Source organism: Melospiza georgiana, chromosome 13, assembly GCF_028018845.1.
Source record: "Melospiza georgiana isolate bMelGeo1 chromosome 13, bMelGeo1.pri, whole genome shotgun sequence".
In the NCBI taxonomy this organism is placed as follows: Eukaryota; Metazoa; Chordata; class Aves; order Passeriformes; family Passerellidae; genus Melospiza; species Melospiza georgiana.
Window position 1 is genome coordinate 17,479,234 of NC_080442.1, and position 26,086 is coordinate 17,505,319.

A 26,086-nucleotide genomic window follows, 5' to 3' on the forward strand; every position below is an offset into this window, starting at 1 on the left:
CACCACAGCCTGGGATTACAGTCCCAGCCACTTCCACCACGAGCAGCTCTGGCTCAGAGCCCCCAGAGTGATAAAAGGCTTCTTGTGTGATCATCTCAGGAGGGAAGTTTGGTGCCAAACAAAGCTGCAGTCTGGTTGGGTCCTTTTGTCATCAGAGACAAAATCAAAGGGAAAAGTGCAGAGCTGGGGAAAGAAATGGGAGCTGAAAAACGTTCCAATAATGTCTTTTGTAAGAAAATGAATGAAGTCCAACCCAAGAATGGCTTGTCTGGTTTCTTGGTGCATGAAGACTCTGTTAGAGGATTCCCCTTTTTCACCAATCTTTCAGCAGTCCAAGTACTTTCACTCCCAGTCTCCAGAAAGGCTCCAGTGATGCTGTAGTGTGCAGTGACCTTCCAGAGAGCTGTCAGAGATCCTTCAGGTGGTTTGTGGGGTGGTGGAGCCAGCCCTGCAGACTGGGGAGCTGCCAGTGCTCTCCTGGTGAAAAATGAGTGTTTTCCTCCTTTCCAGGGCACATGGAGAGCAGCATCCCATCCCATTCTTCCTGACACCATCAGAAGTGTGAGTGCATGGACTGGGAGCACATCTGGCACGGATCTTCTCTGCCTGGAGCTGCACAGCACACTGGTGTTTGCACTGACACTCTCCAGCAAGGAGAAAACATCCCTTTCCCCATGGAGATGCTCCATGTGGTGTTGGGGAAAGCACAAAGGAACATTTGGTTTTCACTCTGCCAGAGAGCAGAGTCCTCAGCAGTGGTACTCAGTGAGCTGATGTGGGGATAAAAGTGTTCCACATTTTGGAAGGCAAATTCCTTCCAGAGCAAGCAGGGTGCTGCCAGCTTGCTGCAAGAGACAGCTGAGGCTGCCATGGACACCAGGAGAGTGAAGGGAGCAGGTGGAGTTGCTGGAGGCAGAAGTGACCTCCAAGGAGGGGAGAAGGGATTTTGCTTTCCTCCTGATCATTCTGTGCCACAGCACCAGAGCCCTCTGACCCCACTGCCTTTAGTGACCTTGGCTGAGGTGTCTTAAATAAAAAAAACCACAACTGAGCTCACAGGGAAGGGCAATGGCTTGGGTAGAAATGGGGATTAGGAATGAGGGAAACAGCAAATGGCTACATGCAAAATAGGCAAAGTAAGTATATAATCCTGCTGGATTTCTAGCAGAGGTATTGGCACATACCAGGAACATTTCAAGCCAAATGCATGACAGTATTCCTTACACCCCTCCCACCCACTGCCATAGCCCAGCTTAATGCAAAGCCCTTTGGCTTCCCCAGGCTCAGAGCTAGGTTTTATTGTTCAAACAGGTCAACAATTGCAATCAGATGTTGACTGCAGGCAAGGCACAAACAGGATGATGTGTTAATGCACAGCACACTTGGATGGAGGCTCTGCAGTGCTGCTGTGAAGGGTCCTGTGCAGGCTGGCACTGGGCTGATCTCCCAAGGCTGCCTCAGAAGCCCATCAGTGCTGTGCCATGAATGCCATGTGAGATCAGGAAATGAGCTCTGCTATTAAAGTATAAACTCCATTTCTGGAAATCATTGTGGGAGGAGGGCTCTCACACCAACTCTGCTTTGGTTTGTTATAAAATCATAGAATTTTTTGGGTGGGAAAAGACCTTTAAGATCACCAAGTCCAACCCAGCAGTGCTAAGTCCACCACTCCACCATGCTTCTGGGTTTTAAGGCTGCTTTAGAAAGATGCTGCTCCCACCTCCAAGTGCCCTTTTAACAAGAATTGAGCTGGAGTGGGATACAGATGATGGCATCTCTGTAAGGCAGGCTGGGAGAGGATCCTACAGGTGTATCTGACTGCAGAAACAACCTTCACCCTGCTGGGGGCAGCTAACAGCACAAACATTCTGGCCAGTGCCTACAACAAAGACATCCAAAACACGTGGCACTGAAGTAATTCTGTTTATTTCACACTAGGGGAGAGTGCAGCTAGGTTATGCAGTACCTTCCCAATGGATGGGATTGTTTTGCTCCAGTATAAATTTCCACATGCTCAGCACTGCTCATTGTCAAGGGGTGCCTGTGGAGCTGCTGCTCCCTCCCAGCTCAGGCACAGCAAGAACAACCTTCCCCAAAAGCACCCTCAGAACATCCCTCTCCCCAGACAGAAGCTCCTCCTCCCCACAGCCTGCCCAGGCACACACAGATATCCCAAACACAGCCTGGCAAGCTCTTCCCACACAGCAATTTTCTACTCTTGTGTCACTGACCACAGACCTGGCAAGGCATCATTCAGGTGTTAACATCCCCGTGCTTTATTTTGCAACCTGACCAGGACAAGACCCATCACTTCTTGGTTTTTAGCACACTGAGAACTCTGAGGTGTCAGAATTTTACTGCCAAATGAGCTTTTACACCGACCACAGCAATTAAACAGTTGGCTTGGATTTATCCAAATCCCAGTCTCAGTTCAGTATTACACAGATGCATAATGTACCACTTACAGCTTCACTCCTTCTCTTTATTTCCATGCTTTGGGTTTGCTTTGTATTTTTGCTTCAAGTTCAGAAACCTTATTAAAGTTGTTATGGAAAAAATAAATTTATTATTCCACATATTCAATTTGTTCAAAATGGAATGATACTTTTTTCTTTTTTTTTTTTTTTTTTTTGGCTTTCATTTACAACTGGTTCCATTCAGTTTGACTGTTTTTTATCTTTTTCTATTTATAACCAGCACCAAGAAGAAAATTACCATGGATACAGTACATATGCAAATTAGCTAATGGAAAAATATATACATTTCACTCTGTAATGAGAAAACTTAAATGATATTATTGCCATGGAGAATATATCCCTGTATTATAATAAAATATCAAGCAATAATCAACTGCTAAGATTCTTTTCCACCGACAAAAAATAGCACCATACATGAGATAGTGAGAATCTACACTCAATAACACAATTGTGCAACTAGAAATGTACAGTACTTTAGTAACAGTACAGAGTATTGTTTACAATATGGAAATACCACCACTGTAATCAAAAGAGCATCAATCTCTTATGAACAACTAAGAAAAGTATTGTTGTAGACACACTGAAACAAACAGCTTTTCTTTTCACCAGAATGTGGGAACTGAGGGCAGAGCATAGCTGTGACTTCATTGTGAAGCTCCTATACAGTGATAAAAACCAGAAGTGCAGGAATATTGAACAGAATTAATTTTTTTTTCTTATTATTTTTCTGGCTGTGATGTGATAGTTGTCACCATATGAAGTAAGAGAATTGAATAAAATGGAGCTGTGTTGTGCCATCAGTTCTTCATAATGTTGGGGGGTTGATATAAAAAATAAAAGGCTGATGCATGCTAATCTGTGAGCTGTGAGAGCAAGTGAGGTGGTTTTTTCTCAGTGCTCATACAGTTGAAAAAAATCCTTGTAAACTCCTGTTTCCTTAGGTAGGACCCAGAACTTGGACCCAAGTGTCCTTTGGGTGCAGAACCCAAATGGTTCTGGGTCAGGCCAGAGATCTAACCAGCCTAGCACCCTGCTCTGGCCAGTGACCTGTAGTGAATTATTACTGAAAAACACAAACTCTAAAATCCTTCATCTCCTATGTCCTACCTTTTGCCTAGAGAGGGCCACAGATCAGCACCAGAAGGAAAATGTTCCTGCTGTGGAGAAGCACCTTTGATTCCCAGCAATGATAATTCACACAATTCTGCCAAGGTAACAGAGAAAATGTTGCCCATGAGAAGAAAACAGCAAATTCCAAAGGGAGTGAGGGGTGTCAGGGGTGGCTGTGGGGCAGGGAGGCAGCAAGGACAGTCCCAGTGTCACTGCAGGCTAAAGGGGAAACACCACTGTGGGTTAAGAACATAAACCAGGTCCTCTGGGCTCTGTCTGATCTCTTGGAACTTTCTCATTAGCAGCTCTTCTACCTGTTAATTTGCCTAATTGAGTATCACCTGGTTTTGTCTAAATCTTCCCCCTGTCACCCCCTCCAGCAATTTTCCCTTGATTACTTGCCAAGTACTTACACAATCTCTGGGCTGGGCAACAGGGTGGGAATAACAGAAAAAGGAGGTCTAATCCTGATTATAAATTGCAAAAAAAAAAAAAAAAAAAAATCCAGTATAACAAAAACCAAGCTGGAATCATTTCCCTGATAGAGAAAATCATCTGAGGCATTGGAAAGCAGATCTGTTTGAGACAGGCACTTGAAGAAAAGAGGTGTGCAAATGTGTCCTTGTGCATCAGGCCAGCCCTGGTGCACACACACTCATCTGCACACTCACAAGCACAGATGTAAATGTGAAGCCCACAAGGGTTAGTCTGTTGATGACCATTATCTCCCTGTGCTTGAAAAATTTAGCCCTTAATAAAATGCTAATAGGTTATTCCAGTGAGGTCCTGGATATGGAAAGAATGGTACTAAGCAAAAATTGCTTTAAAGACATGATAGGTACTCAGAGTCTTTGTCCTTCCTTGCATTGACAAAAAGAGACAACAGCAACAAAGACAACCTGGGGCCAGGTAAGAGCTGCCAGGCAGCCTGGCCCAGGGGCTGGGGGAGCAGCTGGGCTTGGCTCTGTGCTCAGCTCCCAGGAGTCAAACAGTCCCACGCAGTTCCAGAGCTCTGTACTCACAAAGCTGCAATTATCCAAAGGGCAGCTCCTGTCACCAGGAGGGGGCTGAAACTCCACCAGGACCTTGGGCCCTGGCAAGGGAATGATGCTTGTTGGAGCAAGATGTGATGGGGAGACACTGGTGTGTGTGACAAGGGAGGGGACAAGGCCTGCCCTGGGCAGAGCTCCTGTTTCAAGTCTCACATCACAGAGAGGAGCCTGGTTTAAAGTGCAGAGACATGGCAGAGATTATTGTGTGTGCAGCACCTGTAAGTGCTCTGACAGCACCAAACCTATAGCACCAAACCTGACAGCACCACACAAGTGACACAGGGAGCATTCAAAGACAGCAGTGGAAGTCTGAGCCCTTGACCTCCCACAAGCTCCAGGTTACACTTTGAATCTTGCATCCCTGGCTACTTCTGATTACTCCAAAAGTAACCTCAGCTGTGTAAAAGAGCCCAGAGATAGAAAACACCTGTTCTGCTCCCCACTACATCCTTTTCACAAAGACTTCCAAATTCAGTTTCTGTTCCAACCCTATCCAGTTTCACAGTCCTCTTATAAGAACCAACAGTCTCATTATCTGATTGACTTCTAAAAATTGGAGAGAGCTCAGGCCAAGCAATCCCTCAGTGAGCTCTACTGGATGAAATGATTTCTGGCTTCTCCCATCTAATGTAAATGGTTCTTGTTTAAAAGTAACTATCTACGGCTGTTAATAAGCTTTCATTTCATTAAGCTCCGAGAAAAATTAGGTTTCATAAAAGGAACTCTATTATTCTGGGGAAAAGACAGAGAGGATTGTTTTTTAAAATTAGAAGGAAAAGCACTCCCTATTAGTGGCTCTAAAAATATGACTTGGAATGTTGGATATAATTATACTGAGTTTTCTGTAGGAAATTCAGAGATGTCCATCCTCTGCTATCAGTTTTCACGAGCTTTTACAGAAAATCCTCTCTTTAAACTAAGCCTTTCATTGATGCATGTCCCTCCAAGCCCACTCTGCAGTGGGATAACTGCTGGGAATTGAAAACAACAGATAAAAGCCAAGATTAAAAGATTAAGTAATGTCTCTACCTTTGCTGAATTATTTTGCCAGAGGCCTCCCTCCATGGAGGTACCCATAACCTTATCCAATGTAATCACTTTGCAACTCTTGTCCTTTTCTTTAATGGTAGCAAGCCATCCAGTGGCTGGTGATTTAATATATTAAAAAAGCATTAAGGAAAAATGTGAGGATGTCAAAATATTCAGAAATGATTGGCTCCTTGAGATGACCCTTTCTGTGTGTTTTTTTTAAGGTGGATGAGCAGATGACTTTGGTATCCAGTCTGTAGGATTAGTTTCAAGTCTCATTAGGTGTGCTTTGGGATCCACCACGCTGTAGCAACTCATGAAGTTCCAGTACTCAGACCTACTAGTCTGTGATTTCCATACAAACAGCTGGAAGACTCTAAGGAGAGGCACAGCTTCATTAACTCTTCTGCTGCATCTTGTTTGCATAAAAGTCTCTGCAGGTCTGGCAGCAGCGCTGGTACCACCGCATGTCCTGGCACAGGTTCTTCTCCCGGATCACCCTGCAGTACACTGTCCACTGGTCCCCCGTGCACTTGTAGGTGAGGGCAGCTTGGGAGGAGACAAGAAAGGAGAAACTGCCAGGTTAGCCAGGGAACAGCACTGCAGGTGTGACCAAAGCCCTGCAGCCGAGGGGAGGGAGGGCCACGCTCGCTGCCGGCGCTGGAGAGCAGGTGAGGTTCTCTCTGCCAAAATCTCAGGCTCTGGAAGTGCTTCCTTCCTTCCCTGGACATGAATGGGGAGTGAAAACCTCCTCCTGTTGCCCCTGTTTTGTCTCAGAGGCAAACAGGCCTGGATGAACATAACACCCAAAGATGCAGCCCAGATTTAAGGCCGTGAACGCCACACGGCACACAAGGGGATGGAGATGAATAAATCACACACCTGGCAAGAACACCTGAGACAGAGCTTATGAACCTGAGATGGGAGAGTTCACATAAGAGAAACTAAGCCACAAACAAGGCCAGGACTAATGTTTCAGAGGTTCCAAGGTCCCTCATAGGTTGTGAAGGAAGACAGGAAAGAAGTGACAGGATAAATCCCTCTGAATGTGTCATCAATGAGAGACAGTGGACACGGACATAAAAGCCAGGTGAGGTGAACTCCACACTGAGATATTTTTGGAAATGTTATCCAAGACAAAAAACCATTCTGAAGTAGGGGCAAGGCAGCATGGGGTCTGTAGACTACTGGGATTTTTTTTCTGACTTTTTTTTTTGTTTGCTTCCATTGCAGAAAAGAGAAAATTCTGTTTAAAGATAATCCAATTAGAATTGTTTATAAGCAAAAAGAGCAAAACACTCAATGATATGTCTTTCCACTAATATCAAATATCATTGTTTCTGGCTCTGGTGATTCCAAGCCTGGTTTAGAAACAAAAGCATCCCAAATTGCTTGCAGATTATTTTCAGCAGGGACTTGAGCCTGCTCAGTCTTCTAAACACATGAGCATTTTATTGCTTCGTCCTAAAACGTGAATTAGGATGGAATTCTTATCTCATCAGTGTATCAAGGGCTTACTTCTCAAATGAAATGTTTTCCTTCCACTATGCTCTTAGTGCTAAAATATCTGGGAAGTATTCTCATACCAAGAGAGGACAGAAACCCCTCAGCATGAGTGCATTTGCAAGAATGAAACTCCCTATTTTCTCTTAAAACATCTGTTAAACTTTTGGGGAACAAATTTCAGTTCAGAAGCTTCAAGGCCAGTCCTAGTTAAAGTGTTATTTAATACTGGACAGCATTATTAGAAAATGGTTCTTTTTTATTTAGCAGCTCTGTGTTTTCATGTGTGTTGGAGGTTTCTTAGCCTGTAAGATCAGCTCAGATGTGAGAGAGGAGGCTGCTCTTTCTGGTAACCTCTTCTTGTTTACAACTCTTCTACCAAAAGGGGACAGGAGGCACCCATGAGGCTGGGTCAGTGTAGCTGATGCCTCAATTTAGCTTCATCTTACTGGTGATGATGTGTGAAATGTAAAGAAACCAACTTGGTTCTTGGAGCTGCAGGGGGACACACAGGGCTGAAGTTCAGAAAAATATATATTTAGTATATTTATATTTTTGTCCCCTTATAAACCAATGTGGAAAATCATGAGATCCCCACAAATTTGTATTAACAGAGGCATTCTTAATTAGTGGCATGTCTTAGGTGTTTCAAGAGACAGATGGTTATCACCAAATTTCCATCCCAGCCAGGGACACAAGGAATGCAGGGAGGGTGAGGAGGAGGACAGTGACAGAAAAGCACAGGGTCAGGAAGAGGCTGGATGCTCTCTTGCCCCTCTGGGCAAATGAATCCATCAAACCACCTGTCAGGGTTTTGTATTTTCTTGGGGCACCATGAATAAATGATCCTACTTCACACTCACTGCAGCACAGGCAGCGTGTGGAAGGGTTTGTGATGGAGAACAATGCACCTGCCAGCTCCCTCACCTGTGATCAATCAATCAATCAATCCAATCAATCAAAAATGTGCTCCTGCTGCTCTCAGCTCCATCCTCTGCCATGCCAAGCACTCCATCCAGGCACAGCCTGAGGCAGGGCTCAGACAGGACCTGCCCACATTCAGGCTGCAGTCTGGCTGACCCTCTCCCCGTTTCTGTCCCCAACCATCACTGCAGCCCCTGGGCAGCCGGCACCTTCCCCCCCGGGGCCCTGACTCACCGAGCCTGGGCGAGGTGATGGTGTTGACGTTGATCCTGTCGTTGCAGACCTCCTGGTGGCACTGCCTGTAGGCTGCGGGCTTGGCCAGCGCGGGGCACTCGCTGCCGTGGCGCCCGGTCACCTTGTGCATGCACTGCACCACCCGCGACTGCAGCCCCTTGCCGCACGTGGAGGAGCACTGCAGGAGAGAGCACACTGAGCTCACACGGCACAGCACAGCACAGCAGAGTCACTGCTCCTGTGCTGCTGAGGGCTCACGGCTGGGGCACCGTGGCAGCCAGGGACACTCTGTGTGGCTGCTGCACTGTCTGTGATGGTTCTGCACCTTCTGTGAGCAGAGGAGCTCTCCTGGCACAGGGAAGGAACCTGTTGTCTTTCTAACTACTCTGACTGTCCCCTGTGGATGCCCATGGGGCTCAAGCAGACCAAAATGCAATTCCTCCCACCAGTCATGAAGAGGCAAAGCTGAAAAATGTGTAATGCAGAATTATGGACCAGCAGCTTCCACCTCCCTCTCTGTGAGGGACCCGGTGGTTTTTGGTTTAAAAGCCTTCTCCAGGACTTGGATGGTCTAACAAGGCTTCCTCCACAGGCAGGCACTGACATCAGATAAACCCCAGGATTCCAGCAGAGGCTGGCAGCTCCTGTGTGCCCAGAGCCCTGAGAAGCTCTGTTCTGGACACAACACATCAGGTATTCCAGTTTCACTCCCATCTATCCCTGCTAACTGTCTGGCCCTTGCCTGTCCTCCTGGGAGCAATTGCAAATTGTACTCATGAGTTTTGGCTGCTATTAGCCAGGAGGCCCAGCCTGTTCATGTGCTCTCTTTGTTGTCATACAGTCAGAGTCCCTCCCTCTCCCTCCCTCTTCCTCTGGCCCAGTCACTTGTGATTTACAATGTCCTACTTGCACGCTGTTCAATTTTAATAAAGCAAACACAGTGAGCACAGGGAGGTGCAGCAGCTGGAGTCAATAAAAGAACCTTGTATTTAACATAAAGAAACAATGGCTTGCAAGACTTGGGTAAGATTCCTGTTTCTGCTAAAGCCACACACAAGCAAACGATGGGGGAGAGGAGGAGGTGAGGGAAAGCCCAGGAGGTATCACAGAATGATGTTAAAAGAGGTCATGTTTTCTGTCCTCTGCTGTTCCTCAACAAAGTCAGGGCATTGGAGCTTTCTCCCTGAAAACCATCAATCACCTCAGAGAGGCAATTCTCAAAAGAGAGATGCCAAACACTGGAGAGGTTCAGGAGCTGGGCATCACTGAGGTTGGACTGAAGTTCAGGCACAAATCCTGTGTGTGCAGTGTGGATGCTTGTGAGACCAAGGGCAGAACGTGTGGATGCACACAGGGCTCCACCTCCACATCCAAGGGGGGTGAGTACAGCAAAGCTGTGGTCATTTTGGTCTGGAAGTACCACAAGAAACCCTTGCTGTTTGGGGTTTCTCCTTTACAATCTTCTTATTTCAATTTAGGTTCAGCACACCATTTTATGACAGATATTTTTACACTTAGATTTTTCAGCTGTTGAATTTGCATTAAAAAATGACCACTATCAAATACTACCTCAGCAATGGTTATAGCATTTAGGATTATGCTGAATGAACCCTTCTCCTGCCCTACAGTGAGCTATTCCAAAAATCAGGAATAAAAGTCTCTGATGTAAATCCCCTTCACAATCTGAATTTATGCAGTGAGGTCTGGACATTACATTAGTTTTGTGTGTCCCTCAGCTCTTTCCCAGCACTGAGTGCCCTCAGTGACTTCCACCAGCCTGGAAGCCAGTCAGGCTGGATTTAAAGTGAACTATTTTCATCCTGATAAATGCAACTATTAGGCCCTTCCACTTCAGCAGTCAAATGGAACCTTTAATCCTCAGGATTCAGTGGCACTTTTAGTCTTCACAGTGGTTTACTAATCTTAATCCTCCCCAAACTCCTTGCTTTGGGAGGGGAATTGTACATCCATTTTGCAAACAGAATTGCTGTTATCACACAGGCATTAAATAACTCAGGCCATGGGCTTCCTTCACATGATTGCAACAGTGAGCCTGAAACCTCTCTGGCTTTTAAGCACTCCCTGTGCTCTTAACAGGGGGAACACAGGGAGAAAGAAGGGAAAAGAGGACAAAACCAGCATTTTTTTATAAGGTGAATGAGCTTTTCAGATACCAACACACAAACACTCACCCACCTTTATCTGTGTTCCTGTCTCTGCATTTGTTAAGCAGCAAGGAGGGCAAGCAGTGAAACTTTTTTCCACAGACACTGCCAGCTCCAATCCTCAGACAAATAACAGCAGAGCTTTTGCCTGAAGCAGTTTTATTCCTTCTCCTGGGAGACTGGGATCATCACCTATGCTATGCAATTAGTTTTTCACAGCCAGGAAGACAGATTTTAACATCTTTCTTGAACTCTTTAGGGCTTGGCAGCTAAAGGAAGGTTGGACATCTGGCTTATTTTAAGACGAAATTTTCAGCTCGGTACTTGGATAGTTTCTTTCCTAGGAATTTCAATAGGAAATAGGAATAGATACAAAATACATACAAAGGGGGAATTGTTACTCATGCTGCACTATTGGAAGAGGACATCATTAAAAGAGGCATAAAAATCAAACTCCAACTGCACAGCAAATTCTCATAAATACCTTCTTTCCTTCTCTGGACAGCTAAATGCACTGCTATGGACTCTCTGTTCCCAAATGTTTGTGGAGCAAGGAACCAAATCCACAGAACAATTTTCAGGGCTGGATCCAGCAGAGAGGACCCCCCCAGCAATGTCCCTCCTCTGGGAAGCTGGGGCTGGGACAAGGGGTTGAGCAGAGATGCTGGTGCCAAAGGAAGAAGTGGATTTTCCCTTCCACCAGGCCCTGCCAGTGGTGCCACCATCACCAAAACGCACGTGCAAAATGCACAGAATTCAACCATAATGCCCTAAACTGACAACACAAGCACAGTAAACTGGAAATCCACCCCATGCAAAGATCAAAGGGTTGCTCAGCACTGTAAAATTGAAGTGGCTAATGAACAGCTACAAAAAGTGAAGCTAATGAGAGCCCCTGTAACTCCCAGTTCAAACACTGCTTAGGAAGGCAAAGCAAGACAAAAATGCCTGCATTCACATTCCTTGGCAGTAACATGCAAGCCAGTGGGGATATCCAGAAGGAAATAAACTCACAAATTGTCAAGGCAGCAGCTGCATTCAACAGCTTAAAGAAGATTTACTCACTGAAAAACTCTAACCTTAGGAGCAAGCTATGATTTTTCAACTGGAATGCTATTTCCACCTTAGGATACTGATATGAAAGCTTGAAATCTAGCAAAGGTGCTGACAGATGTCTAATTGCTTTGAAAGCAAATGCCTCAGGAGAATATTAGGTATTAAAATAGAATGAATTTACAGAAAGTGCTGAGATCTGTCAGGGCCTTCATCAACATCTGGTCTACAAAAGATGGCAGAGAAAGAGAGAGGAATGAGAATGACTTAAGCCAGGGCAGGGCTGCTGTGGGGCAGCACAACAGACAGTCCAAAGAATCCCTTTGTTGAGGCTTAATGGGGACACAAAAGGTACAGATTTACCAGCACAGACATAGGTTCAGGACTGAATGGGATAATGGATTATTGCTGAGGGCTCCTGGGATGCTGGGATACATTTCAGACCAGCACACCTTCAGAAATGTCACTTTTCTAACCTCCAAGGGATAGACGGAAAAATATTTTTTGTAAGAAATTTTTCCCAGCAGAAGCAGGAGGTCACAGCATCCCTCCAGCCAATCCTGAGCACACTGCAGCACAGAGAGGGCTGATCTGTCAGAAGGAGATCCAGTTCTAGATGACTGTCACAAGTCAGCTGCAGGCAAGATGGGGTGTTCTCTTTATTCATCAGTCTGCAGGCATCTGATGTTTAAAGATACTGGTTTGCCCCCAGTTTGCTGGAAGTTGCTGGAGCCAAGGATAACACCATGGCTAAAGCTCCAATATTGAGAGATAGAGTCATGCTTTACTGACTTCAGAGTTCAAGCATTCAAGGCGTTAGGGTAGAGTGTTTTTCCCCTCGGGGGTCTTATTCCTTGCCTCTATGAAAGTCAGAAAGAAAGCAAGAGAAGTTCCTATTAAAAACATTCTAACACAGCATCTGAGATGAATGACAAAGGTCCTGTAATTGCTCCCTTCCCGGGACCTTAATAGCACACACATGTGTGCTCTGAGAGCCAGTGCTCCACACACCTTCACATCAGGCTTTTTATGAGGATCACTCCTTTAAACCCCACAGCTCTAGCTGAAAAGCAGCATGCAATATGCTTTCATAAACACCAGGTCAACTTTCACCATGGCATCATGCTAAAGAAAGAAATATCTGTCTTTTCACTGATAAGATCTAATTAGCCCAAAGCAAACTGTAAGCTGTTTTTCAAGCTTCCTTGTTCTTTTCTTTTTTTTTTTCCTTCTTTTTGAACCCCAGATCTGTAAAAGAACATATCTGGTCTTGCTTACAACAATCTTTCATTTGGAAACTTTTGTGAAATGACTGATTTGTTTAATTTAGCCAAGAAGAAAAAAATGCATACCCTTCTGACTCAGTATGGGAAGAAACAATAAATTATGGCAGCAAATGCTCGTGGCTGATGTGACAGTATCTTAGCAGGAAAAGAGAAGCAATTTTTGCAAACTGCCTACAGCTGTACTTTCAAACTGCACGACCCCAAGGAACAAGACCTGACCAGCACATCCAGCATGTCTCACTGCATAATTAAGCTTGGCTTTGCTATTCTGAAAAGCTCCATTGTGTACAGAGAGTTCAGAGATTAAAGGCTGAACACATGAATATTCTGGGTAGTGACAGTGCCCCTAAAGTACTTGTGCAGTGGAGCCCAGGTGGGTGCTGATGAGAAAATGCCATTTAATCCAATATTCCAATCAGACAGAATTTACTTCTCACAAGGTTTCAAACTGGATTTGAAGCACAGGCTCAAGCAGAGCTGTGAGGTGACACAGTCCTGCCCACTGGGCCCATATTCTAGCAGGTCACCTACTGCACTTGTGCCATGGCTGGACCTGTGGCAGAAAGTGGAAATACTCCAGAGCTTATTCCAGCAGGACAAATGCAAGGACCTGCTGGTGAAAAACACCTAATGCAAAAGGCATAATCAAGGTAATTTTAAATAGCCCCAGTAGTAATGGACATCCATGGGATCACAGAACTTGGGTCAGGCTGGAGAATCCCCCCTGTTCCTACAGCACTGTGAGCTGCTTGTGCTGAGCCAGGTTCTCAGGGCTCACATGAGCTCTATCCCCACCCCAGGTGTTATCCTGAGAGGACATCCTGGGAACTGAAGCCCCACTGAATGCATTATTAGTTACTATTAGTTATTCATCAGTTAATGATCAATGCTCCCCCAGTGCAATCTATTAAAGAAAGTAATTAAACTAAGGACTCCTTGGGTTTTTTTAATTTCAGCAAGAGGCTGCTCATCTCTCATTCAGTCCCACCTGAGCATTTTCTGGACATGGAGCTACCCAGCTCTGACATGTGTGACACTGGCTAACACTGTTTCATCTCTTTGCAGGCAGTCACACTGGTTCTCATTGCTCCTTAAAGGTGTTCTGGGAGATGTCCCCTTAATGCCTTGGCAGTCACTGTAAATCTCAAAAGGGTATGGAAAGGACTGGGAAATTACAGCAGTCCCTGCCAGCAGTACATACTGTGTGCTGTAGGTATTCAAGGGGAAAATCTTCCTCAGACTGGTATTACAGAATTTAAATGGTGAATTACTACTCATATTTTCAAAAACATGATCCTAGACACTGTAACATCTCAGACAAACTCAGAGAAAATTATTGTCAATACTTGAACAGGCATGTCTTTCACCCTTTCTCCTTTTTCACTTTAAAAAACAAGAGTAAAAAATCACAATGGAATTTCATTTCCAATCCACTGGTCTTGGTGGAAGGCTTTAACTCTCCATCAAAAAAATGCACTTAATGGACCAGGCTTTTAAATAAAATATCAAAGAAGAGAAGTTACTCTTCCAGTTAATAGGATCACTGGAGGCTGTGTTGGAATATGAGACAAAAACACCGAGGCAGAGCGTGCTCCACTTCAAACAAAACATTGATCTTTTTCAGTGTTCAGATCAATCTGATCTTCTTGCAGCTCATTCTCCTTTACTACAGAACCTTCACAATAATTTGTACCAGGGATGTTCCCAGAAACTCCAGTGGAGATGAGCTGTGCAATTTGTTGTGCAAACAAGGAGCAGCTTGGAAGGCACAAACAGGACCTGGTTCCTGGAGCCTGCAGTGCCCAGGGGAAGGACATGGCCAGCTCTGCAGTCAGCATCTCTTCCTTTTCCATGTCCAGTTCCCAGCTACAGCTGCATCCACTGGGCTGGCTCTTAGCCCAAGCTCAGGCACAGGCTCAACCTTGTTTTAGTGCCATGATGCAACATTTCCACCTCTGCCCACACCTGAAGACATTCCACAGACGTGGGAACAGACAATCACAGAGCAGAAGGGTGGCATTCATCTTACTGAAGCCCTGCTCAAACCCAAGACTGTTCCTTGCTGGTAAAACCAATTTTGGGCCATTTGATCTCATCTCCTGCACGGAGGGGTGCTTTGAGATCTAGCTGTTGGCAAGAAAGGCCCTGGTTTGCACATCAGTGATCGTGTGCCAGAGCCACAAACCACAGGGAACCACAACTCAGAGCAGTCCATGGGACAGGACTTAGCTCTAGGACAGATGCTCTGGCTCCTGGCCATGTCCAGGACCACAGAAGCAGGGAATGTGACTACTAAAGCTTGTGGGATCCTCTGCTGTCCCACCCAGCTCCATCAGCTTCTGGAGAACAACTGATGTGCATCAGTGAGGCCTGTGGACAACCTTCCAGTGCTGCTGAAGGACGTGAGCAGCCATAAATCACAAAGTTGTTCAGTGGCAGGGATGGGTCTGTCAGCTCTGACGTGCCACTGCAGTTTTAAGCTACCATCCCTCCTGCAGAGTTTTCTCTCAATCCAACAAGTTATTTTCTCCAAGGTAGAAGAAGATTAACTTAGTTCTGACCTTTATGAAGAATAACCAAGTTGTCCATAGCTTATCATAAACCGATGTCAGGTCAAGCCATGAATTTGTAATGAATGTTAGAACAAAGGACAGTTTTGCTTCTATATTTATAACAGCTTTGAATACACCTCTCAAACCACAGCTGTCATTGATTTACTCTTCTTATTATGTAATATGAATTAATCATTAAAAGTGAGGCACATAGAGGATTTTGTTGATGTTCCCAATCATTTGGAGCTTGGAAAATATGCCTTCCTGGCACTGGGAGATTGTAGTTTTGGAAAAAAAACCCCAAAACCCAACATGTTTTATGGTGCACTGCAAGGCTGGGGGTTTATCTCTCAGAGAATAAGACCTCTTGTAATCCTGCCAAAACAATTAATTTGCAATTACAAAACCTTGTTACCACCCACTGTGATGAATGACTGTTGATCTTCAGTGTGAAGCACCTCAATGTCTGGCACAAAGCCAGTATTTTTCTTCCAGGAAATTAGATTCTTTTTTTCTCTCCCTACTGTTAATGTCCTCCTGGGATGAGAACCCATGTCCAGCATTTCACAGGCTCAGCAAGTTCTGTGAAGGAATTGGCAACTCTTGATGCCCAGGGAGGGCAGGTGGCTCTGGGTGATTTTTCACATGTGCTTTATCACTATTGACACTATTTGGCAACAAGAATGTTGTTTAACATTACACTTTGCCAAGCTGATCCTTACTGGGGCTTTCCATTTCTGGAGTGTTCAATCTCTCTGAATCCAGTGGAAGTTGTGCCAGGTGGTTATACAAGATGTGAAGTGGTAGAAATAGATTTTTCCTCTACTTTCTCTGCTAGTTGAAGCTCAGCTTGATGTGCCATAAATTTGCTTTCTCCTAAGAGCACAAATCTGTGATGGTTCCTACCCAAGACCCAAAGATTGTGCACAGCCCACCAGGTCAGATCCTGCTCTGCTGGGCAGTGGCATAAACCTGCATAAACTCAAGTGCCTGAATTAATCTGGGTTTACCCTCAGGTAAGAGAGACTGATATGTGACCCAATGTGCTGAGTGAGATCCTTGGCCTGTGGCCAGTGGGTTGTAGGGAAGAATGAAAGACAGTTACCCTGGATTTACACTGGGTTATCTGAGATTAATACAGGCCTTAGTATTTACAGAGCACCTACTGTAACTGCAAAGAAAAAAATATGGCAAAGCCAACATGCTACAAGGCCTCTATGTGTCTTTCTTCTTCTAAAAATCTTTTCATTGGGCTAGGTAATATAATAGGTTAATGAGCTAAATTGTTGCCTGAGGGACAGAAGTTTTATATTTAAACTTCCACCCACAGAGCTGAAAATGCCCCTTGTGAAAGTCAGAGCTAATGATGGAGCTTGTGTGTCTGGCTTGTAATTCCACCTTTCTTGATACAACACCAGAGAAATGAAGAATAGTCAAAAAAATGAAACTGGGAGCCCTGAACCATTCTGTGCTATTGGCTCCAAATACAGAACTTCAGTCAGGACAGAATTTGAGACACGTGAAATAGAGAAATAATTAAGTAAAACTGGAAATAAAAATCCATAAAAATTCTGTGGAGAATTGCTCCTGCTATATAACCTTGCCTCCTCAATTTTATCTTAGAAGAGTTCAAAGGACAACTGAAGGAAAGGAACTCAAAAAATGTAGCCTTGGACAGTACAGAACTAAAGAATTACTAAGGTTGGGAAAGACCTCCAAGATCAAGTCCAACCTTTCACCAAACACCACCTTGCCCACTAAACCCTAGCACTGAGTGCCACATCTGCTTGGGTTTTGAGCACTTCCAGGCATGGTGACTCCACCACTTCCCTGGAGAGCCTGTTCCAATGCTTAACCACTCTTTCAGTGATGCACGTTTTCTTAACATCCAACTTGAACCTCCCTTGTGCTATCCCTGGTTGTCTGGGAGAAGAGCCTGACCCTCACCTCAACACAGCCTGCTCTAAGTTCTCCCCTGGGCCATCTTTTCCTGCCACATCACTGCTGGAGCAGAAGGGGAGAGAGCTGAGGATGAGAGCCTTGGGTGGCTAAAAAGCAGCCCCTGGTGCTGCTCAGCTCCAAGCACAAGTTCTGTGTCACCACCACAACTCACCAACACCTCCAGCTCCCTGCATCATCTGGGACACGTTTCCAGTGACTCCAATGCCAGGCCCATGTCCTGCAGAGCCCCTTCCAGCACAGCCTGGGGCAGGGAATGGTGTGGGGCTGGGCTGTGTGTCCTGCTCAGCTCCCCAGAGAGACACACACATAAAGACACGCTCTGTTCTTGCAGGAATGTAATCCTCGATGTAAAGTTTGTCAGCAAAAATATAATTCACCATGAAAGAATGGGCTACTGTCTTGCTAAAGCATCAAGAGGCACATTTTCAGCAGTCTGGGAGTCTGAGCAAGTGTTGGGAAACTGAGCAACCTGTGTTTGTTCCTCTGACCAGCACAACTACAACAAAAATGTAAAAACGCTTGCAGTGCTAGAACATTTAACAGCTCAGATTTCAAACAAGGAGGAACTATTTCAAAGCAGAACGAGTGTATGAGATGTTTGTTTCTTTAACTGAATGCAAACTGGATGTGGAATTTCCTCTTGGAAGAAATGACTGAATGGGAGATGGCTTGGACTCCTTTTTCTATATTGCATCATGTACAAAAAAGGATGATATAACGAATTGCAATTCTGAAGAATCCAGGCAAAAATAGAATAATTATTTCAGTTTAACACCTTCAGTGGGTCTTGCATTGTGCAAATCATATTTCTATTAGGTTTGAAGACTCTGGGGCCAGAAGTATTGTATCACTCATGCTGAGTTAAATGCTAAAAATAATGCTTATATCCCTTTAAGGTAATGGGTTTAAAAGAGAAGTGGCAGCAGTGTAGAGAAGCTGCAAGTTTAGTAGCAGTGGTAACTCTGTCTTCAGAATTCCAGTGCAGTTTGTATCTCAAGCACTGGGCTAACAAAGGCAAACTCAGAGCCATTTTAAATAACTTTACAAACTTGGCCTGATGTGTTTGCAAAGTGAACGAGATATATCAGTTTCTTGTGTAACACTTGAAACATGCTGCAAATATATTAAGAATATACAAATGCTTTCCAAAAGCTACAGGACACAGCAAGGACCAGCTGCAAATAAACCTGACAGAAAATGGGATAAAATCCCTCTTCTTTCAGCCATGGATAATGGCTGCAGAGCTGTTGCTAAGGCAGTGGATGAGGTTTGGCTGGTGGGTGCAGGTCTCAGATCAGCATGGCCTCATCTCCAGTCCTCACCTCTTCTACATGAGAGCTGAGGACTTAAAATCACAATTTGTCTGGGGTAGGTGTGGAGGTTTTACTGCTGCTGGGAGCTCCTGGGGGAGCTGATCCATCTCCTCATGCACAGAGTCTGTGTGTTCTACAAATACTGCCACTACTAACACAAAACTAACACTGTCATACCACCCAAACAGCCTGCTCTATTTACAAGTTGTATCTGGACTTGACTTTTTAAATGAGGTTTTTCCTCTCTCTTACACGACTTCCCAGCATCTTCAAAGAGGATCTTGGTTTGGGAAATTAAGGATCAGTGGCCAAGTCACCAGGCAAGCTGTTTATACACAAAGTATCAAGGCCCATTATTTTAATCTCTGATAATTACCACTGTTAGTTAAATCATGCTTCCCTGATGGTTCTCAACAATAAGCAACAAATGCACAACACATTAATTGCACAAAGTTGTTGCTTGTTCTGAGATCAATTTGTATTAACAGAAAAAGTTTCCATCTTAGTCAGCAAAGCTCTCTCACAGTGACTTTTACAGGGCTGGGAACAAATGCTTTACAGTGGAATTTTGCCCTGGAAGGATGAATTTTAAAGAGTTCATTATAAGCTAATGGCTACAGACTTTGTGTTTCTCCTTAAAGGAGGAACTGTTTTAAGCCAGAGTTGTTGATAGCTGTAAAGGCACCCCTCCTAAGTCCAAGCCCTGTATTAAAGCTTCTGGATCCTCATGATGAAAATCCTTCACTCAGGATTTGTGAAGAATTTAATTCCATCTTAAACATTTCAGCTATCTGGGTTTCTGGAACAATACATTTTCTTCTAAGAATTTTACCTACCCTTTTCTGTAATCTCTATCCCTCTACTCAGAGAATAAGAATCTAATTGAGTGACCTAAGTGTCCGGTCAGAATTAACCAATATGTCTAGAATTTTAAATGCTCATTACAAACCAAATCTAAGTCCAAGAACATCCTGCTGCACTCACACAGGGTGAAATTCCTGGGAAGCAGAGCACTGGCACAAGCTCCCTGCAGACAGAAGCAGCCACATATGCAGCACACAAGCTTTTGTGCCCTCCTGCACAGGGATGATCCTGATCCTGAGTTAAGAATCACAAACAACAAGTGATTTTGCACTGATCCTGCCCTGCTCACATGCAGACATTAAACCCATCAAACAACTGTTTACTGTGACCCATGTAAGGCTGCAGCCCTCCCAGCAGTGAGCCAACATCTTTATCAGATTGGAACTGTTCACACAACACTGAACTTTCAATCCACGTAATTGGTGAATACACAATTATTTCATATTCCTCCCTATCTAGAGAACCCGGGTCTGTTTGCATGCCAAAATGTTTTAGTGTTCCACAAATAAATAAATAAATAAATAATGTTATTTCACCTGTTAACACATGGGGACTGTTTGTTTTGGCCAGCTTGCATGGACTCTAAGTGCCAGGTTATGAATAAAATAATGTTCAATACTGTAAACATCTTGTGACATAAATTCCTGGCTCAGCATAAATACAGACACTCTGTATGTGGCAGGTTCTTCCTGCATTCTCCAGCACTGACACCACTAAATTCATGTATCTATGACAGAGTATATACATAGCTGTAATTCCTAAAAAAAAAAAGCAATCACAGATAAGCCAATTTGCCCATCCTGGGCCTCTGCTTCATTGGATTTTGCTTGCTGGAGTTTGGGTTTTTGGAAAGCAAAGTGAACTACTGTATCCCAGTGGTTTCTGCACATGCCGTACATTCCAGAACAGAAAGTAGGTTTTCTGTTTAAAGAACAGCACAGTTAGAAAGATAAGATAAAACCAAACTGGAATATAATATTGCTGGGAATTTGTAGCCCTTTATGCAAACACGGAGTCAGTAATGTAAAGGATGCTTTCTGAACAACACTGGCAAGGGTTGAGTTTCTCACACTGCCAGGCCTCCTTCCCAAGCAAAACCTCATATTACTTTAAGATCAAAATGCAAATACAGAGCAGACTCTGCTCTGGTTTAATCCACTGCATTCAGGAATTAATTCCACTGATGTCACTGGAGAAACAATGTTCAGACAGGCCTAAGCGAAGGTAAGCTCCAGCCCTGAGGAAGGGACTGAGGTTTTATCTCTGCCTTTAATCTGAAGCCTCTCTTTCATTTCAGGTGGCTGGAATGAGTCTAGGACTGGACAATGTGTGTAGATCCCAGGGTGCCCTGAAAACCAGTTAAACTTTTGCTTCCTAAATATTTAAACTGCAAATTAATGCAGACAGGAGCTCAGCACCCTGAACATCTTTGCTCTCAGAAAGAAAACAGCACGAGGTGTTTGCTGTTACCTTGGACCAGTCTCCTGTTTTCCACTCGTAGCAGCCGGTGTGATCCTCGCACTGCTCCTCATCTCTCGGCCTGGTGGCTGCATCACATTTCCCTTGGGAGTTTGTGCACGTCACTGTTCTTTTCTGAATTCCCCTGCCACAGTCTGCTGAGCACTGCAAAAAAACAGGGGTTTGGTTTTTTGTTACATGGTGCTTAGAAATGATGGCTTTTATGTTGGTAACACAGCTCAGAGGAAAAGCTGGGGTTATGAACACTGAGGAAAATGACAACCCATAAGGTTTTATTACAATAATCTAAGCCACTCATATATGAGTAATTTGAAAAGCATGATGACTGCTTGTGAAACATTTCACTTATGAAAAATGGCAATTCTGAAAATCAACCTTCTTTGAAAAATGTCAGCTGGCTTTTTGCTACAATTGGTGCCACTAAACCTTGTGTTGAAGAGCTCCTGGTTCATACTGAAGGACACACTGAGATTCACTACACAGAACCGCCAATCCCTTGATGTATCATGGGATACATCAAGGGTGATAAATGGTGGTGTTAAATGTAATTTTCAATCACAGCAGCATGAGACCACTGTTATAAACACGTTTCTCTAGTACAGTTTGTGTATATCATGGCAAAGTCACAATTCTCACACCTTCTCATGTGAAACACACACATCAGGTTCACATTTTGATTTGCCATCACTATCTTTATTCTGAAAAACTCTAACAAACATTTACTGAGTGAGCACAAATTACCCACAATGTTTTTGTGCCTGGGCTCCATGGGATTAGCTTCTAAAGAGCAGGGATATCTGGTCACTCACTTGCTATCTTTGCCAATGGCTGGAAATTCTTGTTTAGTGAAGAATTTGTCTTGATTTTTCTTGGCTGTACGAGGTGGGGAAAGGACACTGGCATGAACTGGACCCAAATTTCTGTTTTCAATAACCAGTTTGGTAACAGAGCACCTGCTGTCACAGCCACCTGAGTCCTTGTCACCACCCCTGAGCACAGCCAGTCTGCCTGCTCCTCATTCTCATGCCACTGCAGTGGTTAAGAGTGAGAAATTGTCTTGCAGAGCCGCTGGGGACAGGTGGGTGGAGAAATGATCTATGTACCAGCTGAGATAAAAACTAACCTCCCCTGGCATGTCAAGTTCTCCCCTTCAGGGGGCCAGCAGGGAAAAGACAGTTGATTTGACACTGAATAAATAGTGCAGATATGAGATATTCTGTGAGGTCTTTTGAACGTGTTCCAAGAAGCTTCTCCATCCAGGGGGTCTATGCTGGAAACAAGCGTCAGCTTGATATAAATTACATCAAATGGACAAATCTCAGCATGCCTGTCTAACTGTCTTAAAAACACAATCCAGGCAGTTCTGACCTGCTGGCCTTGTTAAGGACATGAATGACAAGCGTTTATGAGCTGGCAAGCAAACAGACATGCCTTTAAATACTTCACAGCACTACAAAGTGACTTCTTGAGAATCTGGGAAACCTTCCACTTAATTTACCGTGTGCTGCTCACGGTGTGACCCCTCACGGATGTAACATCTTTGTAAGGAGCACAATCTAGAGTTCTGCTAAGACAGGGGGGTGAATTCTTCCCAGCTTTGCAGAATTCCACAAAATGCTTTGCTGGACTGCTCAGAGAGCAAGGCTTGCCAGAGATCCCAGGCTGGAACTCCCTAAATGGTACCTTAAAGCCATGAATTTGCCCCAAGTTGGGTAGACTTTCCCAAATTATGTATCATTTTCCTCAGGCCCCAGGGTGGACTCCTCAGGGTTGCACTCGTTCATCTCAAACTACAAAGCTCAATATAAAAAAATCTTTGGAACGGTCCAATTTACTCGAAGTAAATCAAGCTGAAGTGGGAGTATTTTTCACAGTAGGAGAAACCTCTAGGTGGGTTTTACAAGCAAGTCTGGGAAAAACACCAACTGTTTGTTCTTCCCACAGCTTTTAAGTCATTCACAGATTAATACTGCATATACTTTCCTAGACAAAACAGCATGAGCAAGAAGGTTTCCAACAGATCTTTGGTGGTCACATATAAATCACCCTCTTTAAGAAGTTTTTTTCCTTTCCCCAAGTCATCTGTTTTCATGAAGAATTTCTTAATACATAGATTTTACAGAGTCCACAAATTAATAGACACAGTTCTGTGTGTTCACTCAAGATCACTAAGTCTTATTTTATTAACAAATTACTTTGTCAGATCCCATGAAGCTTTGCAAAGGAGCAACACAACTTTGCAGTTAAGACACAACTCCTTTATCTGAAGGAAGTCCATATTTTTTTCCACTATTTCTCTAACAGTAGAAACATTCACCTTCTCCTGACAGTCTCTATTTTTATCATTAAAAATGGGTCGAGCAGTACTTTGTCCAAAACAATCTCAAGTGTTTGGCAATACAAGGGGAACTTAATTTTTTCCATGATGAAGATTGTATTGGAATTTGCTGTGAAAACACACATTTTTGACCAGGGACCAGACATCAGTGCAGTCAACTGTGTTGCATGAGCAAGAAGTTAAAAAAAAACAGATCAGAAAATAGATTTATAAAATGATACAATATCAGTGATATTTATTTATTCCTCAACATCAGATTAAAATGCTAAGGAATAAAGTGATTACCACTGAAGAAAGTCCTAGTTGTGAGAAGAGTTCACATTGGCAGAGTATCAAATGTGTCCTGGAGTCAACTGAGCTTCATAACAGCAGAAATGGGTCAGAATAACAAATTTAAAATCACAAGTGCACAGTTACAGACCCAACAAAAGTAAATAAATGTATCAAAGGAGAAGTGAACCATCTATTGAAAAAATTATCTAAAAATGCTGTGTGTTTGTAAAGGAGTTACATGGTCATGGATATGGAAGATTTCCACTGATCTGTAACTTGACATTCTCTATTCCATAAAAGGGAGACAGAAGTACCTGGGATTGTTAACAAAAGACTCAAGGAAAAAATCCACATGTAAACCAGGTAGGAATTGCACCCTAATCTCAGCTATAAACAGTTCAGCTGGTTTAGCTATAAGAAATAGAGAGGGCATCCTCTGAAAGGGGAGCACACAAAAGGCCTATGAGACAACTTACTAAAACCTTGGTGTGTTTGTGCACATCTTTTGTAACAAAAGAATCTCATGCACCAGTGAAGGATCCAGCACCCCACTGAAAGGGAACACTGCTCTCACTTAACCATCACCTCTCTTGCCAAACTAAGATTTCCTGTCCAGGAGGTGCACAATGAAATCCCATTGTGTTTGTGAGGAGACACTGCTCCTCAGGATCCCTTCTGTCCTGAGCTTCTGTGACTTTAAGCACATTTCTAACAATAGTATCTAGCAAAACCTCTTTGACAATGTTTTAAACAGGAGCTCCCTGTTCCAAATGGAGGGGAATAATGAGGAATCCTTCCCACAGGAAGGGCTGTTGCTGGAAGCCAGGCTGGAATGAGGCTGGTAGGGCTGCAACCCTGCAGCCAGAGTGAAAAGAGCTCATCACTCAGGTGAGCCCAGCAAATACAAAATCAAAGTGAACATGGGCATCCTGTAAGGACTGCTACTCACAGGTACAGACAAAGCTGCCCTGTACTAGCTGAGTCCTGGTCATGAACTGCAGGCACACTCCCAGATCACTCTGCTGCTAAACAAAACACAGGGTAACTATCTAGAGCTCTCATTATTTACATCAGAAATGCATTCATAGGCCTTGGGAAAAATGTCTTAACTCTGCAGCTACTCTGAGATGCATCTTTTATACAAAATATAACCAGCTTTTTCTTCTTCCTGGAATTATACAAAAGAAGTCTGGATAGGCCCCAAAGATTGTCCATTCTCTGTAACATGCAGATGCCTGATAAGCCTGGTATTTCTTCACACCACATTTAAATGGAGCCAGAAGCCCTGGGTTACTGCACTTCTGGCCTCAGGTCAGTGAAACATTTTCCCTTCTTGGTCAGAGTTTTCAGATGGAAAGATAAGTCACTAGAGCATATCTAAACCCTGCCTTACTAACTCATCTGGTCTGGAAACCAAACCTGAGTTCCTCACTGCTCATCTCAGCAGATGAGAGTCCTGCCCAGCACTCCAGTGCTTTGGGGATGCTGACCATGAGAACCATGCATTAAGGCCAGTGTATCCAGAGCTCTGAGCAGTCTGGCTCCTCTCCAGTGAAGGTCCTACCTTTGACCACTCTGATGCTTCCCAGATGGACAGGCAGTCCCTGCCCTCACAGCTCTGCACCGTGGCAGGTTTGCTGCCCAGGCAGTAGAGGTCCCTGGTGTTGACGTAGGTGCCGTTCTGCAGCTGATAGACACAAGTGACCTCCCGGTGCTGCACTCCCTTCTCACACGTGGCAGAGCAGGGACTCCAGTGGCCAGTCACCCACCTGGGAAGGAGCCAGAGGATACAGGTTAGCAAACTGTTGGAATAAAACATTATGCTTCACTTAAAGCCAGTGAGAAGTGGGCAGCTCTTCCTGGCTGTGTGGGGGCTTTGATGGTGCTGTGCTGCTGTCACCCTGAGCTCACTGATCCCCTCTGGGAGCTGAACTGTGTAAAGCAGCAGTGTCAGTATGCAAGGGAATATTCCCTCTTGACTCCATGTCAGGCAAAACCCCAAACTCTGCATCATTCCCTTTAACCCCACTCTCTGCAGTGGGGCTGTTTTTTTTTTCTCTCAGATAGAGACAGACTTGTCTGCAGACTGTCCTGCAAAACCATTCCTTGCAAGGGAAAGGAGGAATCCTCCCTGCTCTGTCTTCCAGCTCCACTGACTCCAGCAAGGGCTGGAAGCACCACAGTGGGGCTACAAGCAGTGAATAAAGTGTCTAAGAAGGATCTGAAAGAGGAGGGATGGAGGGAATGACATTTTTTTCTAAAAGAAAAGCAGCATCGATCTTCAGCTTCCTGCAATCAGTCAGTGAGAGCATGTTCTCTGTAATTACAGGCATTCCTGCATGGAGTGAGGGACTGGAGCAATAACTGTGCAGCCACTGAGCACCAGAAGGCTCTCATGCCTTTCTCACCAGGCAATTGACCTTCTAGCCTGTTATTTAGGACTGTCATCCAGATCTGTATCCTTACACCATG

The 26,086-nt window shown here is 44.3% G+C and overlaps 1 protein-coding gene across 1 annotated transcript in view; it reads right to left on the minus strand.

Annotated features, from left to right (window-relative positions):
* Window positions 1-4,068: 4,068 nt before the first annotated feature.
* Window positions 4,069-26,086, minus strand: part of ADAMTS17 (ADAM metallopeptidase with thrombospondin type 1 motif 17) — a 152,940-nt gene continuing 130,922 nt past the window's right edge. The window contains exons 20-23 of the mRNA XM_058033730.1: window positions 25,179-25,383; window positions 20,995-21,147; window positions 8,330-8,507; window positions 4,069-6,217 (exon numbers count right to left, since the gene is read on the minus strand). Of these exons, the coding sequence (XP_057889713.1) occupies window positions 6,066-6,217; window positions 8,330-8,507; window positions 20,995-21,147; window positions 25,179-25,383 (688 nt within the window). The 3' untranslated portion in view covers window positions 4,069-6,065. The remainder of the gene's footprint in view (window positions 6,218-8,329; window positions 8,508-20,994; window positions 21,148-25,178; window positions 25,384-26,086) is intronic.